Genomic DNA, 20032 nt, shown 5'->3' on the forward strand with positions numbered 1-20032 from the left:
CTTTAACTTTACTTAAAAACTATTGTCTTACACACAGAGTGGGAAATCATTTTAACCAATTGTCCCTCAGACAAAGAAAGGACTTCTATCTATAACATATAAAGAATTTTTTAAAAAATCCAAAACACAATCAAATTCAAAGACCTAATCCAAATATGGCATCTGAGATGAGCACACACCACTTAGATGAAGAAATACAAATGGAAAATAAATATATGAAAAATGTTAACATCAGCAGTCATTCAAGAGATGCAAATGAAAACAATGCTAAGATTTCATCTCATTTCAGAAAGAATGGTTGCCATCAAGAAATTAACCAGTAACAAATGTTGGCGGGGCTGTGGGGGAAAAGGAAAACTTCTCTATTGTTAATGAAAGTGTAGACTGGTACAATCACTTTGGAAATCAGTGTGGAGGTTTCTCAAAAAGCTGGGATTGGAACTTCCATTTGACCCAGCCATCCTGCTTCTGGGTATATTCCTAGAAAAATTGAAAACATCAAATTGCTGTGATATGTGTGTACCCATGTTTATTAGCAGCACAATTTGCAACAGATAATTCTTGGAAAAAACCCAGATGCCCATCAGCTGAGAAATGGATAAAAAGATATATTTTATACAATGGAGTACTACTCAGCCATAAAGAAGAATAAACTTGAGAGTTTTATAAGTAAATGTATGCAACTAGAGACCACGTTCATAAATGAAATAAATCAAACTCACATGGGTAAACATTATATTGTCTCCCTTGTATGAGAAATTGAAAGAGTGAGTTCTAAAGCATACTATAGATATTGCAAAATGGTAAGAGATTGTTCAAAAGTAGAAAGGAACAAAGATAGGTGAAAGTAAAAAGGACAATAAGGAAAGGGGAAAAAGCAAGTCAACTATACTGTTAGTGTCTCTTAGTTCATGAAAGTTTGTGCTAATATTCATTGGAGAAATTTTACACCCATATCTTGTACCCTGAGGAATTACTTTAACGATAACAACATGTGGTATTTCAACTATTGCTAATCTCCTGTTATTTTGTTATGAAATTTTGTTTTACATTTTTCTATAAGAAACTATTGTCATACTTCTAATATACTTTCTTTTCATTTCTTTAAGGAATATATTGCTATGAATTTGTGTCCAGGATTTAGCTCAGTGGTATAAGCACCTGCCTTGGTCATGAGTTCGATCCCTGGTACCAAAAAAAACGATTGTTATGAATTTGCCTTCAAATACCATTTTACTGCTTAGGTATAGATTTTTCATTGTGGCAAATTTATAACTTAATACAACTATTTTGAAAATGTATTTTTAGACGAATACATTTTTTTTTGGTACCAGAAATTGAACTCAGGGTCTTGTGCTTGCCAGACAGGCACTTATGCCACCAAGCTATATCCCTGGCCTCTTATAAGAACACATTTTAAAGTTTCCAAATGTAAAAACTATTATTTTATTGAAGATAAAATATAATTAGATATAATACATGGTCTTAGAGAAGGGGTTACTCGGCATTATTCAATCTTTATAAAATTTGCTGATATAGTCCTTTCAACAAAGTGTATCTTCTTTTCTCACCATCAAGTTCAAATTCAGTGGCTGTCTATCCAGCTTTCATGTCACTGACTGTTTTGTGTCTTCCTGCACATACAGAATTTCATAGGCAGAGGCCAAAACTCAGTTTCCAAATTTCTTTTGCAGCTGTTTCCTTTATAAGTGTCTACATTTACCTTCAAAACCACTCATTTGCTGCTTTCTATTTTTATTTTGTTTCTTTCATGTTTTCACATTTTTCTCTTTCAGAATCAAAGTTATTCCTTCATTTATCTCTTTGAACCATTGAAAACTATTTCTTTTGAATAGTTTCTTTCTTCTTTCTTTTTTTTTTTCATTTTTTTCTCACAAAAGTAATTTCAACTCTAAGGCAACGTGGATTGCTGACTTTGTTGGCAATACTTCTAGGAATTTTACATTCCTTTATTTGCTTTGGAATTGAGCTTAGAGTTTCAGTTGTGAAGAATGGAAGTTATGTCTCCTCTCCTTCCTCCCATCAGACAACTCTATCTGACAGCCCTCAGCATCAGCATTCAGAAATTTGATCTTGTCTGTGCGTTTCCAGGCTCTTGTTTTGTGAGTTATCAGAAAAAGTATGTCACAGTCCTTAAACCAACTATTGACTTGTTCCATAATCCCATACCTAAAGCTTGTTTGCCAAAATCCAAGATACTAGGCAGAAGTTAGCAGAATAAAGCAACACATTCTTAGATACCAAAGCTTTTGAAGATATGAGAGTATTTAAAATTACAATTACAGCTTGTTGCAAAGTCACAAAAATTAAAACATACAAGCAACAGAAAAGAAACACTATTAATACATCCACAGAGGAGTACAAGATACCATGAAAATAAGAATTTTTGCTAGTATGAATTTATAGCTATATGAATTCTCCCAAGGGCATATGAAGTGCTTTATAATTTCAGTATTTAAATTCTGGTTCATTTCTAATTTATTTAATGTTGTCCTAATTGCTAAAATATTAGACACATGAGATAGATTCAGTGATCATAACACACAAGCATTCAACATGAAATAGACTAAGACAAAGACTTCAGAGGGAATTATAAAAAGTGCAGGAAAAAAAGGTGCTTGCAATTCACAAAGCCAGTGAAATAGTAAAATTTAAAATTATGTCGTATTTTTGCCAGCAAAGAACATATTTTCAGTAAAGAACATTTTCCAGTAGAGAGCACAAAACCTCCTATCCTAGAAGTCATACCTTGCCTTCTTTTATCTTGGTTCCAATGATTTGTCGTCTTTGTTGAATGATCTCAATGAGAAGATCACACTCCTCTGTCAGTTTGGCTTCTTGACGTGATGCATTGACCTGCAGGATGAAAAAAAATGAAAAGCATTAATTTGGCTTTTATTTTCAGTTACATGCTCTTTTAATATCAAGTAATATGTTTTTATTACCTCTCAAATATATTTTAAATATTAATTCTTCCTCTTATTGTGAAAGAATGGCAAATATAGGATATATAGTTCCACTTCCTATATTGTATCTTTGGAAAGTATTATTTAATGATAACAATCTTTTCTGTCAAGCCAGACATACAACATGGGCACAGCTACTAACAACCAGTTAGAAATTGACATATGAAGTGAAACACATTTGTAATTTTTGTCTTCATATTTTGAAAAAAGTGTTCACATTTGTCTTATTAAACATAAAAAGTGGGCCGGGGATTTAGCTCAGCAGCATAAACGCCTTCCTGGCAAGTGCAAGGTCGTGAGTTTGATCCCCAATACCAAAAAAAAAAAAAAAAAAAGTATACATAAAAAATTAAAAAAAAAATATATATATATATACTTATTGTTTTATGGAAGACAGACTACCATCAATAACTTTTGGAGAAATTTTCCAAAAGAAATGTGCAAAACTCACATCATAGTTATTTAACATTTAATTACGGATATAAAATTTGTATTTAATCCCTATAAAAACATAAAAAATTACAAAAAGGATGGTTTGATATCTTATTAGTCTTCTGATATAGTTTTACATTTTACTCCAGGTATACTTCAAGATCAAGGTTCTACAATGAAAGCATCTCTTTCTTGTGAAAAGGTGGATCGTGACAGAATGGATTATATTTGCAAACTTTCAGACTCATATATAAAGGCAAGTTACAGTTAGCTTATTCTGGGCAACTGGGCTTGGAATATACTCTGTACATTGTATTTTTCCTGCCTCATGACAATTCTCAAATGTTATTCACAAAGGGAAACCCAGAAATCACAGCTGTAGGATATGTAGACATCATATATGCATGTTATTATTTTAGCACAACTGCTGAAGTTGTAATGTTAAGAAGAAGGATAATGCACTGATTATTCAAGCATATCTCTGGAGGGAGACAAAACCCAGTTGAGAGACCTTTTGATTTGGGAGGCTTTAACTGGAGTAATTTCATGCTTTATGAATGAGATAAACTGGAAATGGGGTCATGAGCAAAAAATCCACTGATCGTGACTCAGAGAAACCATGTGCTGATTCCAGATACCCAGGATCCCTTGAATTTTGTTTCTTTCATCACCAAATACAATATATGGACTATTTGTGACATATTATTGAGAAAGTGATAGTCACCAGCCATTTGTAGTAAAGCATGGCATCATATCCTACATTATATCAGCATGCAGAGGTATTTTCTGAATGTTTATTCAGTTAACAAAAAAGCTTTTAATGCATTGATTGGCAAATGCAGAATGTGGGACGGGCTAAAGTCTCAAGGAAGATAACTACTGAGCTCACTTTGTCTTACGTTTATGTCTTTATTTCTAGTTCTTTTGAGGTAAAATTCAGCTTTATATTGAAATCTTTAATTGAAATTTACTCTCAATAAATTACTTATCTTTCCTTTAGACTTCAAGGTGAATTTAATAACTGACCATAACTGAGTTGTAAAAGGAAGGAATCATATCGATGACATGAGCATATTATGACGGAGGAAGTGAAATTTCTGGAATGTAACATGGACTCAGATTCTTTCCTTGAACAAACTTTAGTCAGGCTTTTCTCCTAGGCCCATCTGTGCATTTTTTAATAAAATTAATGAGCAACTTGCTAAGTTGGTTTATCAGGAACCTTTCACCCTCCATTTCTGGTCACCTTAATATCTGAACTTCATCTCTTACCTCATCCCAAGTGATGTCTAATCACCTTTGGCCTGGCTTCAGCAAGAATTCTATTTGGTTATTATAACCAGAATTCCCCTTACCCTGATCTTTCCCCTTAATGGGATCCATTTTATTCTCAAAATTGTTGAATTTGAGTTACTCATGTCCATAAGGTATCCAAGTCATCATTGTAAATGAGATTTAATTTAGCCTAAATTTTGTCTGTTTGAATTTTAGGATGGATAGGTAGCTTCACCAAAATAGTAAACTGAAATCCACTTTGTTGAGCCAAATATGTTCTGAGAAATCTGATACCACAATCACCATCACCTCAAAATTGTAAATTCCCAGAAATTTGGGAACATGATACATTCATTTTAGGCCAAGTATTTTCCCTAGATCTTTTAAAGAATATGGACTGAACTTCTCTTTAAAACCAGGAAAGTTGAGTCTTTCTCTACTTTGATGAAGTTCCAAATTTTTGTTAATTCTAGCATTCTTATATTTCCAAAGGTCCAATAAAATAAGTTGAATATTATTCTGTATTTCTGAAATTACTGTACTACAATATTGCTATTTATGTCACTTAAAAAGAGTTAATGGTTTTATTGGACTTCATTTCTTATGTGAGTCATTAGTTCAAATATAGCAAGTTATGGGTAATTTGAAATATATATGTTCAGGTGTTTCTAGTCCTCAAACATTAGCTTTCATGTTGGATTCACATTTTTTATTCAGAAATCACTGTGGCTGACAAGTGCTCTGAGTAGGGCCCACCTAAAGATGCAGGGAATAATCTCCAAACCTTCTTACCTCAACCTACACTTCCATTTTTGTGTAATCAGACTATTTTTAGCCCCTAAACTAAAGGCAAGAGAGCAGTGCAGATTAGGGACGATGCCCAATGTTAGGAGATATTGTAGCCCACTTCTGGGAGCCTGGTTCTTTAAAGTCCTTCACCTCTCAGAACAAAATATAGCTTAACATTGTGCCCTTCAGCCACACCAGCCTTCTCACTGCTACAGTTTTCAAGCATATGGATAAACAAATATCACATCAGCCCCTGTACCTGAGAGACTCATCATTTTTGAGAGTCTCCCTTTTGGCCTTGCCTATGTGCTCAACCTTCACTATACATAGCTTTCTTTTTCCTCTTGAATTGCATCCTCGTCTTCTCAGTGTTTACACCATTCTTTAGAATTAGCTTCATTTCGTTGCAACATACTTCCAATTCCTTGAAAGGTTGGTAAAATTTCAATTCTTTCCAAATTAAGAATTTATCATCACCTCTTTTATAGGTGTTAAGTCATTATCTGAGGCTATGAGTGCCATAACCAATGTCATATTGAGTCTTAGCTACTCTTAAAAATTCCAGATTGCATCCTACTTTTAAAAAATACTTGCAACTCTTACTTTTACAATGCTGTACTCAGTTGTTCATTCATTCCTTAATTGAACAATAGCTACTAGGTTCCACTAGTGTATCATACAGCATACAGTGAGTTACAAGACAGATAAAGTCTCCTTTATCACACAGTTTTCATATAAGAAACGGGAGGAAAAAGTAAACAAAAACTTCAGTTCATGATGGTCATATAAGAAAGCTACAGTTATATAACATGATCAAACAGCTGAGAGTGGGCTGGTTTTTATTGGTCGTCAAACAAGAACTCTCTGACAAGTTCTTTGAGTGATAGAAGGGAACCAGCCATAAGATGTAGAAAGACTATTTTCAGGATCTCCTAACCCTGGCTAAGTCATTCAAAATTGCATTCAATCTGCCCTCATTATTTATGTAGAAATTCTTCTACTTGGTAAAAAGTTTTAAAATATTTATGTGTAACCCTTAAGTAAATACTTACGGCCTTTTTGCCTCTGATGTGCACAGAGCAATGTGAATTGCCCTGAGCACACCCAGCTGAGGTTGATCAAGGTGATGCTCCGCCTTGTGTCTTGACTCTTATAACCACAAAATGAGGATGACAGTGGAGGCTCTTGCTTAGGGACCAGCTGAGGAGGGCTAGAGTCCCAACTCTGATACCTCTTAGTAGAGAGGTCTTAGGCTACTCACTTCTAATTGCCTTTTGCTCTTTTGTAAAATAAAAGAAAATGAAATCTACCAATATGAGTTGGTTTTGGTTTTAGGATTTAAAATTATAATCTTGGTTCGATATGTGTCTCTCTATACACACACATATCCATATTTTTCCTAGCAGCAATACTTCTACATCCAAAAATTCCATGCTCATGGTGATTTCATAAGAGTATAACTACTGCAAACAGCACGCATCACCTGTGTTCACCTTCTATCTGGTGTGTCCATAATTTCTGTAAGTCTTTTGAGAGCAAGGACAGCAGAATGGGAAAGGAAAGTACAGAAGTAGAACACTGAACAAGATTCTTGCCCATAGGGAGTTGCTGGCCCACTTTCTCCTATTCTGAGGGTAATTTTGCTGCTTCTCAGACTATGACCTTCTGATCCTGTATGGTCTGATTGGAATCAGAAAGCTTAACAATGCAGTGAATGCAGAATGTAAACACTCCTGCCTGGCACTTCTACACCTTAGATCAAGGTCAGCATCAAGGTTGTTCTACTGTGTTAATGCTCCTATCAGACACCAATAATCAGTTACAGGTCCATGTAAACTGCTATTGAATGCACAGTTTACCTTCTTTCCAGAAATGCAGCTACACATAATCATTCCCCAGATGAGTTAATGATAAAGTAAATCAGTTCACTGTTTTCTCTAGAACATTTGGTTAGCAGTGCACAGCAAAAAGTATTCATGCTATGTTTCATGGTGTAATAGTATTATGCGATTTCAGGGAAGGGGTGGGGTAAAGAGGACACATTTTTTTCAAATATCTATAAATATTAAAAGGGATTTAATTACATACACATACTAAAATTGGACTATGTGTCTGTGAAATGTACTTTAACAGTCTGTAAATGGTTTCTAAGTATTATTTCTAAAAACCTATTTTTTGACTCATATTCAAGTGCAAAATGAGATGTTCAGTAGAGAGTATAAACATCATTAGAGTTCAGACACATGTGGTCTTAAAATATTTAGAAATATTTTATGGAACTCTTTGAAATGAGCATCAGCAAGGGAGAAATACTTGGCCAGTTCTCAGAGGCAAAGCTGAACTAATATACATTTCAGAAATCTTCATTTTTCTCACTGTGCAATGCATTATTGAAATTAGTTATATCTAGAAATGTTCAGAATAAAACCTTCTAGTTCTTCCTGCGAAAGGACAGGCAGACTTGATGGATTGCTTCCTGTTTGTACACTGATGGAAATGCGGAAGTCAGTTTGGGACAGGATAAGCCCAATGTGTTGGAGACAGGAAATTTTAGCTCAGAGTGTTGAGGAAAATGTGCTGCTGCATTGCACAATTCACTTGGAATTCCAGAAGAATGGTGACCTTTAGGGTTATCCAACTCAGGAGCCCTCTACCACACTGGCCCGAAAGAGTGCAGTCTTCAAACTGTCCTATGAAATCTCGGCCCTTTTCCTTTAAAACTGAACCTTGATATTGAAACCACTACCGCAGAAGCCAGGAGCTTAAAGAACAACTATCTACTTTACAGAATTCAGAAGAATCAGTGTTCATGGTTAAAAGCCAAAGCTGAGTCATTCCACAGTAATTTAAAATGAGATGACCTTGAAGAAGGTGGAAACTTACTCATAGATGAGGCTATGTTGATGCTATTGCTAGCGTTTGGACCCAAAGGTACTTGTCTCTATTGCTAAAAGTATGTCAATTCGACTCTGCCTCCAAATTCAATTGCCTTTGTGGTAGTAAACAACATGGCACTACCACTTCATCTTACTCAAAAAGAAAACTAGAGGAATTAATTCCATTCAGGCCGGGGCTGGAGCAACTGAAATACAACTGAGCTGTGGAGAAGCTGATACTTAAGCTCGTAAGATGAGGGTACAAGGAAAGGCTGTCTACACATGGGCTCTGTGCCCCGCTGTGCACTGCTGACCAGGTGCACAGAGAAATATGAGGATCTGAGGGCGCTTTGGGTTTTATTGCCAAAGGCAGCTGTGATGAACATTCCAGACCCTGGGGCAGAAATTAGACAGAGCTGCCAGAAAGAGCAATGAAAGAGATTCTAATACTTCAATTTGTATATAAAATTGAGCCAAGGAGAATTGAGTAAGAGCAGACAGTATTACTGTAATTCATCTAATATGTTTAAATATAATGTTCATTCTGAAACTCTCTCACACCAAAGTCAAATACTTGTGGACCTTCTCAAGTGGATGAAAGAGACAATAGCCAAGTTCACAGGGTACCTGTCTTTGGAGAAGAAACTAGAGTACAGGACAATATTTTTAATGTTTAATTTGAAGATCGGAGGGTTAGTTTAATATGTAACTTTTAACAATGCTAGGGATCAAATCCAAGGATTCATGCATGCAAGGCAAGTGCTCCACCGCTGAACTATATCATCACTCTATGATATTTAACATTTTTATTAAGTTTTCTGAACTAAACATAGAATCCTTCCTAATGTACTCATGGTGGGAAGTAATAATCAGGATACTGTAAATAAAAGCTGTATGAAATCTGGCCCTTAGTGCAGCACTGTGGTGGGATATAAGTTGGCCCAGAAGAGATCATTACAATGTATTGATCAAGATAGAATTTTGTTACATATTTGGTATGAGAATAAAAGAAAAGAGCTATTAGGAACCTCAAGAAAATTCCATTTTCTTGAGGTTTCTAAGATTATAAAGCTTAATCAATAAGGTAGTGAGATGTGATTAAAAATGCCATAGTGAACAGGGCAATAAAATTCTTATAAATGAAATACAACTGTAACAAGGCAATAAAACTACCCTGCAAAACTGCCACTACTAACATCTAAAACTTTGAAACATCACACTAAAGAGTTTTATTCCCAAGAGTGGAAAACAGCACTTACCCATCTTACATGTTATTGTTAATTTCTCTGTAAAGCAAAGTCTTCAAACAAGGTACAACAATTTAGAGGAGCAAAGGCTAAATGAAGCAGTGGTTCCAAACTCAAGGCCTTAAGCAGCTCGGCCTGGGATTGAAACACCATGTCTTTATTACTTACAACTTGCAAGTTCTTGGGTGCTTACTTAAATTATCCTATTCTCAAATTCTCTAAATATATAAGGAAAATCCCAGTTCTTACCTTGTAGAGTGAATGCAGTGATTCTACACATGCTATAAACACAGAACACTTTCACAAAAAAGACTTCCCCGCATACCACCAGAGCCATGGCTGACAATTTCTGGAGTAGACTGTGGTAAGAGCTAGCAAGTTAGGGTAGGAAAAGCCACAGAAACCTACTTGGTCCTTAGCAATTGTTACATCAGTGCTAACTCTCACTATTGTTCATAGCTTTGTTTATCTGGAGTGTCCATACAGAATTAAAACCACAGGTTCCAGGACCAGCCAGACTGTGCTGATTGCTGAGGACTTTCTAGCGTGAATCACTACTCATATTCATCTACGGCTTTCATTGTATCAGTGGCTGTGGAAGGCATAATAGGAGGGCAAACACAAGATATTTTTAAGTCACTTGTAAATTTCAAATGAGTTTCACAAAGACTGCTTCCTGATACAACTGGATGCAGAAGAGGAGGGCAGAGAAGATCCTTCCATGCTATAGAGATGGTTGTGAGTCTTTGCTCACAAAGGGCTGCACAGCAAACCTTTCATCTCTGTGGACCATATGTTCTCTGTTGTAACCATTTCAGTTGCCTGTTGTAATGTGAAAGTAACTGTAGATGATGTGTAACCGAACAGGTGTGGCTGTGTTCCAGCAAAACTATCCACAAAACAGGTACAAGCAAATGTGGCCTGAGAGTGGTACCTTGCCAATCTCTAATATATACAACAGACCATGAACTTTAGAACAGAAGGGCTGTAGGTGTGAAAAAAATGTGTTGAATTTCCCTGAGAATGTTTCCTCATTTGCATACATCTGATTAAAGCATCTGTCAACAATCTGGCACATAGTGGGTGCTCAATAAATATTAGTTGTCACCTTTCGAAGCATGAATAAATGCAATTACTAAATTAATAGTGTTATAATCTGAAAATGGCAGTATGCTTGTAGCATAATTTTTTACTTTCCTTATATAGTCCTATTAATTTTTGTCACAATTATGATAAAAGTGGCTCTTTCTGTGATGTTTTTCTATGCACATTCAATAAAGTTCAGTCTTATATTCTTGGCACTAATACCACAGATTCTTCATTTTGCATTTAATGGTAATTCTGTTCAAAGCAGTTCAAAATGAAGAAATGGAAGGTGTTGCTCGTAATTCATTCAAAAATAATAATCTCCTCCCTTCCTTTCTCTTACAAATTAGACACTTTAGAAAACAAATGTTCCACACCCTTCCCTTTGGGCTGGGCACATAGAATGAAAAAAAATCTATTAATCTGTCATGGGTACTTATCTCTATCAAATCTTTTCCGTAAATTTTCTGAAAAGAGGCAATGTTCTATTGAACAATTTTCAAAGAATGTGTTCAGCAAAAGTCAGCCTTTTTTGAGAGTACAAAATATCTTACAGAAGATGGTTACCAATTGAATGAGAGAGGAGGTAAAGGTGAGGAGCTTCAGAAAGGGGAAGTTACTTATAATGGGAAGAGGAAATGTCTATTCTATGACCTTACATTAATTGTTTTCCATCCCATATGTCATTTTGCATTAAGTAGCATTCTTTTTAGATATTATGCTCTGATTCCTGAATAGTGATGTACTGGAAAATTACAAAGTTGGATCCATCTTCTAGCTTGAGTTACTGAACTCTGCTCCCCTGCAAAATTTTGGGGAACAAGAACCAGATAGATACTTGGTCTTTGGACTCTGACAAAATACATATTGTTGATAAAGCTTGGAAGTGGAAGGTACAACTGGAAAATGTTAAGATTTATTCTGTTTTTATAATACATCTAAAAGTGATATCTATGAAATATCTTACCTGGTTGTTTTCACTCCAGAATACTAACCTAAGTTCATAAATTGATTATTAAATAGCTTTGCTACCAGGGTTTATTGAAATACAACAAAGGTGAACACGGTTTATAGAAATTAAATATAAGAGCAATGGTCACAATTGAGAAAGGGACTTACACTAATGCTCCATTTTAGATGACTCTTGTTTCTATTGTCACTGAGGAAGAGTACCAGGCATGCATGGAAATACACAAATTGTTGCCAATTTTCAGTAGAAAGTGGGAAAGCAAGACAGAATGGAGCCAATAAATGTGTTTTACCAAGACCACTTTGAGCATCTAGAGATTAATCCCAAAGAACTCTGCAACAGTGCAGAACACTCCAGCTGATGGGGAAGATCATGGTACTTGTCCAACATGTCCCATCAGTTTTTGGTTGGAGGCTGTTGTTGGATGTGGATGGGCATTAACTCCACTGTAGGATTTGCTGGTTGTGGTGTGGGCAGAAAAGTCCCCAGCCCAAGGTACAGTGGACCCATAAGTACCATTTGGATAGGACACTGACAGCTATAGATTCTGGAAGGTCAACCTGGAAGGAGACCACAATATAGACTTTCCTTAAGCCAAGGTTTAGCAGAAATCAGAAGGGACCAGGTGCCATAGCTCTCTAGCATGTTCTATAGCACTAATGCCTTACGGCTAATGGTAAGACAAAACACTGATTGCAACAAACAGTGATTTCTGTACTAACCCTGCTTTTTCCTGACTTCAGGATCACAATATATATATATGAGTGTTCATTTACAGCAAACCATAATTGTTTTAAATTTGGGCAATGGCTGTGAAGTTCCCTGGAAAAGAAAACACATTAAATCTAGGGAGACAAGAATAAAACATGTATTTCCTTATCTAGAGACCTCTTGCTTCCATCATTCCAATTCATTGTGGATTTTATTGACTTTCTAAAACAATGCTCTTAGAGCTTTAAGCCTTTGCTGTAAAATTGATTTTTCAAAGCCTGAGTTAATGACCAAAGAAATCTCTCCCTCTCCCTCCCTCTCTCTCTCTTTCTCTGCCTCTCTCCTTCCCTCTTCTACCCTCATCTGAAAGGTCAACTATATTTCTGTATGCAAACCTGGCAGGTAGCACTTTCTTATCTCCCTACCTGAGACACAGAAGGCTCTGTTCAGAGTGTCAGGATCAGGGTCGAGGTGGGGGTTGGAGAGTGTCCTGCCAGGTAATGGAAACACTGCTGCTTTAATTCCATTGCCAAGAACACAACCTTCTTACTGTTTACTAGGATGCTTCCAACAGGGACTTGGCGGCATAGTTCTAATTTTTGAAACCATAAACAAGAGGAATTCTTTAAGGTCTTTTCATAGAAAGCAAAAGAAAAAATACTGTTTCTACCAAAATTAAAGTGATCCTTTGTATCGGTAGCTGGTGCTTTGTATCAGAGGCTGGTGCTAGGTTAGTGTTTCATGTGTCTGCTTTTCAGAAGCATCTATTGGCATTATCTACCTGGACGCCCACTCTACCACTCTAAATAGCTCATGGCTATGTCAGACGTGTAAAAAAATGGCATAGAAACTCTCTTTCTGTGGGATATCATCCTTTTGGCATCATTAGTTTCGGAGAACATTCTAAAAGAAAGAACATTTGACATCAAAAACCAACAAGCCAACACTTTTCCTACGTAAATCCTATTTATAATACTAGAAATTACTGCATTTAATTCAGTGCCTATTTTGATTCCATTAGCAAACTTAACTGTGAGGCAGACTCTCCTTCTCACTTGCAAAGTTTACTTTTCTCTCTGCTTAATGTATAGGAAACTATAGTTACTGGTTTTCCAAGACTTTTGCAACAGTCTTAATAGGTCAGAAGTAAAAATGAGGGGAAATGATATCGCTCTTGTTTCATCACAAACGAGGGTGATGACACCAGTGCACCAGTGGTAATATATGAAGAAAATCTTAAGAACTACAGATATTTTTTGGATGCTGAGTGTGAGATTGTAGGGAGTGTATATGTGTATACATATGTTTAGGAATCAAGGAAACACGACATCAAAGTCATGACCCAATAAATTATCTTTTGACTAAGCCATTCTTTATGTGTGCAACTAGTTTTTAAAAATAATGATTTTTTTAAAAACCAAAGTTGATTGAGAGTGGGTATTTGTTCATATTTTCTCTTACAAACCAGAAAGTACAGAGAAGATATCCAAAAGAATTAAAAGGAAAGATATGTTTATAATGAGGGGTAAGAGAAGACCCTCTGTGACCTCTCTTTAGGCACAGAAATGTCCCTAATAGACAGCTCTCCTGTTTGTGACTTTTGTCTGCCAACTCCAACTTCTTAGCCCTTGTTCAGTGGCCCAGCCCTCAGGGTAAGTAAGAGCTACTTAAGGAGTTCATCACCGGTACCGCTACTGTCCCCAGGGGTTGCTGGCTATTGAAATCTGCCAACACAGAAACACTATTCTGTATTCAGTTTTCTCAAGAAGAGCTCTGCTCTTTAGGATGAGAACTGGTCTGGCATGCTGACCTACGCAAATGAGCTACTGCTGGAGGGAGAACAGAGGACACAGGTGACTTGTGGGAGAGTTCCAACCACTCACCGACAGCCAGAGCCACATGCAATGTCCAGGAGATCCTAGAAGACTGGCACGCATCCCAAAGAGTCTAATCAGCTGGGAGAGGGGGTAGCTATGGACTTACATAACCATGAGAAGTTTTGTCCAAGGACTAACTGTGTCTACAGGAATCAAACACTGTATAGTATTTTAAGCTTAAGATTCAAATTATGACCTTCAATATCCATTTATAAATCCAATAAATTTGTAAAATCAAGAGTAATCCTCTGTCCAAGGACACAGAGTCCTTGAATCAAAGTTTGATTTACTCAAGTTGAACAGACTCGATTTTATTAAACAATCAATTGCACTTATAGATTAGTTAAATAAGTTCCTACACCCATTTTGAAACTTGTGCTAAATTTACATACAAAAATGCATAGATTTTAAGGCTGAATTTTGAAAAGTAACAGGTCAATCAAGATCTAAATATTTCTGAAACAACAGAAAGTACCCTCAAACACTTCTTTTTGTCAACCTTTAGCCTCTCCCTCCTTGAATCTCCAGTCATTGTTTAAAGTTTTACCACCAAATTCCTACAATATTTTAAATTACACTTATAAATTTAACATATCTAATATACTTTGTGAGCACTTCAAATGGCTACTGAGATAAAATTAAAACCCCAATAAGTTAAATCTTCCCAAGTCCTTAAGTAGTCCTTACAAATCAAATACATTAAATTCACAAATACCCTACAGCAAAACTCAAGTTACCTTGAAAATTCCAATATTGTTTTTTAACTTCCGATTTAAAATCACAAGTCTAATACAAATTACATGTTCAAGTTCAAATCTTAAAACAAATCTGTCAAATTTCTGTAATATGTTGTAGTTTCTTAAAATACAAACAAATTTTGAGCTGTGTGAGGTGGTGCATACCTATAAACCCAATACTTTGGGAAGCAGAGGCATGAGAATCACTGAGAGTTTGAGGCCAGCCTGGGCTACATAGTGAGCTCAAGGGCAACCTGGATTACACAGTGAGACTCTGCCTCAAAAAAAAATCTTAGTCCTAAATTGTAATGTGAACTGTTAATTCTATGCTATTATGTCATTATATACAAGTCTCAAACTTCCTGGAGAACAGGAAAAATAATTTTATTTAATAAGGTAAGCAAACCTATTGCCTGGAAGAAGTTGAGGTTACAAGGTTAAGGCTAATGATTAAACATTTAAGGATAGTTCTCAAGACCTGAAGGTTCCCTGGTTCAACTGGGGTGGTGGATGTATATTCAGTGAGCCTTGGTTAGTGTGTTGGTTCAACAGAAGTCAATGAGAGTTCTCTTAAAATATCTGTCCTTCTAATTTCCTCTTTCAACTCGATCACCTGGTCCTATTTGAAGTTCAGAAATCATTCCAGTTACTTTACTAGTTGATTGGATTTAATTCATTTCTTTCTTGGATGATTTTTGTTATATCTAGTTTTAGGACACATATTTGTGGTCGCTGGAATGATATTTAAATCAAAAGGCTATTGAAATAATAAATTCAGGAAGTGATAATAAGAGCTTGTCAAGTGGTCATAATAGTTTCTGGTAAACATTTGCACAAATCCTGTCATTTTTGCTTTCCCTATTTTAGAGTTTTGTTATATGATTATGACAACTTTATATGGTAATCTGCCCCTTCTTTCACCTGCAAATGAGCATGGCACCATCTTCCCAATCCCAACTGACAAAAAGCTTCCTTAATGAAGTTATCCCAGGCCAACAACAATCCTGCTAGTTGGAAAATTAGGCCTCTATGACAAGGTTTCATCACTTCATATGTAAGAACGTGATGTATAACATCTATCTAGTGAAAATACTTAAAGTATAGTAAAAGTTCTATCATAAATTCTTAGGCAGATAAGTTACCTCACTTGCTTGTAGAAATCTTCTTATGTTGCTCCTCACTGAGGGCCTTTTATATTCTGCGGTAGCCTCAGGCCTTTCCAAAAGCTGAATTTCAAATTTCATATTTCCATTTCAAACAAAAATAACCAATTCTACAATTGCACTTTTGTTAATAGAAGTTTTAGATACATGGCTCAATTACTTCACTGTGGAATTTCAAAACTAGAGTAAAATGCTTAGTTTTTTCCTGCAACATTTAGTTATTAAAGGTAGAAGTCAATTCATTGAAGGTAAAGAATGATGTATCCTGCTCTCATATTTCAGAATTATTTTATATACAGGGATAATTTCGACTTGATTGTCATAAAGAGAACAGTTTCATATTCATTTATTGAGAAACAGTAATTTAAACCAAATATTACAATCAAAAGTAAATTAGGTTAGCTCACTTACAAAGTGATGTATAGTCTGTTGGAATTACATTTGGCCCTGTGTGGGGAGAATAGGAGCCAAACAGAAGCCAACCTTCCACCTAAGAACCATCTGCTCACCTGGAGTCATCCTCTCTTCCCTCTGACTCTCACCTGATTCCATCTAACTAAGATCATCTCATAGGAAGCTGATTTAGCGCTAACTATAATGGGCATTCTAAAAATTTCACAAATTGTTGCTATTCTTATTTATATCATGACAGAGACACCATCTGGTCTAGCCAATCAGGTATGTCAATATTTCAAGGCAAGGAGGTTGTATGTAGAACAGTGTAAAGGAGATGTAGTAAAGAACTTCTGTGTTGTGTGGAGAGACCATATTAAGACACACCACAAAATCCATGCTTTATTGCTTCTTACCGCGTAACCTGCAGGTGCCCAATTAAAGCTTATTAATCCACAAGTATTAAACTTGGAAATCTGAACTGCTAAATTCTGAATACCACAGAGACTGTCTTCATAGACACACCTTAGTAACCAAACTCCACTCTGAGCCACCTAGTATGGTTCCGGATATGGCACAGTAGTTTTTTCCACCCAAACTAGAAAGTTAGCAAAAGATGTTAAGTTTGGATTGTGTGTGTGTGTGTGTGTGTGTGTGTGTGTGTGTGTGTGTTTTAGATTAAAATTTGAAACTTAGAAATATTATTCTAACAGTATTACCAACAAAACTTTACATGTCTGCATTCATAAGAGTAATCTCTTATTCTAAAAGGCCAGAAGACTTTTACTGATATTTTTCTTTGTTCCTCACAAATATACCCAAATATGTAATAGTATCCAATGGATGTTATAAATAAATTTTTTAGGCAAGGGCATTTTATCTAAGGGGAGACATTCAGAAATAGGTTAGATATTGTTTAACAAATAATGAAATTTAATCTCCACCAAAATAAAAACTGTTTGTTTCCTAAATTGTCAATTTTATTAAATCTGGTGGCATAAACTGGATATGCAAACATGACATAACGCAATAGTCAAGCAATGAATTTTTCTCTGAAATGACGACATTCTCTACAGGCCAAGCATTTCTTTTCTCACTTGTGATGGCAAATCCTGAGGATCAACTTTTATCAAAAAATTTGCATGGTCTAGTTTCTGAATGCCAACACATTTGCCCTATCACAATACTATCCTTCTACAGCAGTTTACATGGAGAAACCAGAATTGTTTCTGAAAAGCATTCTTTCAAGGAGTCAGAGAGGTTGGAATCTGATACTTAATGGTAATTGATTGTGGATTATAACTTCAGACATTCAAGTTGGCACCCCACAGGATATGTTTGACATTACATGTTCCATGGATCACAAGTATGTCCAAAGGCATGAAAAGTACAGATGCTGGTCTTCATCCAGTGGTTCTGGATGAAACAATTGCTGATGTTCCCACAGAGAGAGAGTGTTTTGACATTATAAAACTGAACAACAAAATTAAATGAAGAGGTTCATCTTTCTTTTTAACCCAGTTTAAAAAAATATTATCAATGCTAAAATTTACAAATAATTGCTTTTAGGGCTTGGCCAAAGACTTAAAAGTCTTCTTCTATAGACCTCATCTATTTTGGCAAGTTTTTTTCAGTATTAATTTTAGACTCAGGACCATCATAATGAGCTACATCTGCAGCCCACACCCTCTCAGGCTAGGCACAAACTTGCATTTGTCCTGTGTCAGCCTTCAAGAGTTCTGGCATTACAGTTGTTTGCTGCTAGGCTTTTTAAATTTTTTTTTTCTAAAGCTACATAACACACAAGATAACTCATTCTGTTCCGACGTCTCAATATACAGAGCTCATTATTGGAGCAGAGATCTAATAAATTGGTTCTTAATTTGTCACTCTACATGTCAACAGCACTGGGAAACCTCAGTAAGAAAGCAAACTTGACAATAAAATAAAAGCAAAAGAATATTTAAAACATAGTGGCAAAGCCAAAGTAGCCAAGACCAGGACTTTGAGGGGATATTAGATTAGGTATGTGCTCCTCGTGTGACTTTGGTTTAGAAGAATGTAGTCCGCTGCACTTCCAGTTTCTCTAAACAGCTATGGAAATCAGTGATTCTTTCCCAGTTGTTCTCTATCATTCCCTCACTGTGAATTTATAGTCTCCATCACCTGTAATTCCCACAGTGAACATCTACCATGGATCAGCATGTTGTATGTGCTACATGACTGCTTGATTCTTAGAATGTGTGCAGAATATGAGGCACATCACTCATGCTAATATTTGCTTAGTTAATGAGCCAGGTCTCCCGATTTTCCAAAGGAAATAGGGAGGGGAATGTGACGAAAAACCAATATAATCCGGTGTTTGACCTAGCAAAGGTAACTTCTGCAGCTGATTCCAATTATGATCACTTCTCATAAGTGATCATACTTCTCAAAGAGTTTGTTCTACACTCCATCTCACATCAATTCCAAATTCCTCTCAAGGGAACTTTCTGCTGTACTGCTCTTTTGAATAAAATAAACCAGAGGGGCAAAAATTCCCATTCATTTTTAGAATTCCAGCCATGGAGTTAGACAATCATTTCTGAAGAATTCAATGCCTCTACCTCCTGTGTCCCAAACTGCCTTGGCCTTCATGCCCTTGGTTCTCTAGTGTTAAAAGATCTGGCACTTAAACAATCAAAAAGCCATTTAATTTGCTTACCCTTATTTATAAAGCAAGTTATAAAAACAAGAGGAAGGGGAGGAAAGAGTCCTTCAAACACTTCCATTTTTAAAGAAAAGCAGAGGTGAAGTCCCAGGAGGCGGGATGGACTCATATGGATGTGGAATTTCCTTCTTAGTGGTGGGAAGGAATTCATTGATTTAATTTATAACAATTAGGATTTGCCTCTATGCAGAGGTTTTAAGCTCCGGCTGGCATGGGAATCATTTTCCCGAGGAATGCTCTGTACCCAAACAGAAGGACACTTTCAGAAAGAGGAAGAGGAAAAAGTACAGTCTAGGAACCTAGTATGTAAATCAGCAAATTCTTTTCCACTGCACTAATTTAAAAGAATATTATGCGGGTGCCTAATAAATCCCACCAGCTTTTCAGAGTTTCCTAGTGTTGCATAGGTTTCCCTTACGTGAGTAATTTGTTTTGCACAAAAACATCCATATTATTTTCCCAATAGCTAAAATACCTTTCCTGAAAAGACTTAGGGGGTCCAATTATAATTGTGAAACACGCACTGAGCCTTCAAAAGCAAACTTCAAACACAAATGCAATATGAAAGGCTCTGGTCTCTCCAAAGCTGGTTCCTATTTGTCCTCCCATTTTTCCAGAACAAAGTCCTTGCTCTGTGATACGTTATCCATTTCCCATCCCGATGATTTAGCTTACCCTGAAAGCAGTACTTTTCTTCCGCTCCATAAATCCAAAGGGTAGCTGCACCATGAGGTAGTTCAGGATGGCAAGCTACCTTTCCACAGCACAACTGGAAGTAA

General features: G+C 36.1%; 1 protein-coding gene across 6 annotated transcripts in view; it reads right to left on the bottom strand.

The window, feature by feature from the left end:
• Mid1 (midline 1) overlaps positions 1-20032 on the bottom strand; it is a 346699-nt gene that overhangs the window by 42991 nt on the left and 283676 nt on the right. For all 6 annotated transcript variants that reach the window (XM_063242905.1, XM_063242907.1, XM_003462901.5 and 3 more), the window contains exon 4: positions 2770-2877. In XM_063242905.1, coding sequence (XP_063098975.1) covers positions 2770-2877 — 108 coding nt within the window. The remainder of the gene's footprint in view (positions 1-2769; positions 2878-20032) is intronic.

Source organism: Cavia porcellus, unplaced genomic scaffold, assembly GCF_034190915.1.
Source record: "Cavia porcellus strain 051 isolate PalLab524CR breed Dunkin Hartley unplaced genomic scaffold, mCavPor4.1 scaffold_33, whole genome shotgun sequence".
NCBI lineage: Eukaryota > Metazoa > Chordata > Mammalia > Rodentia > Caviidae > Cavia > Cavia porcellus.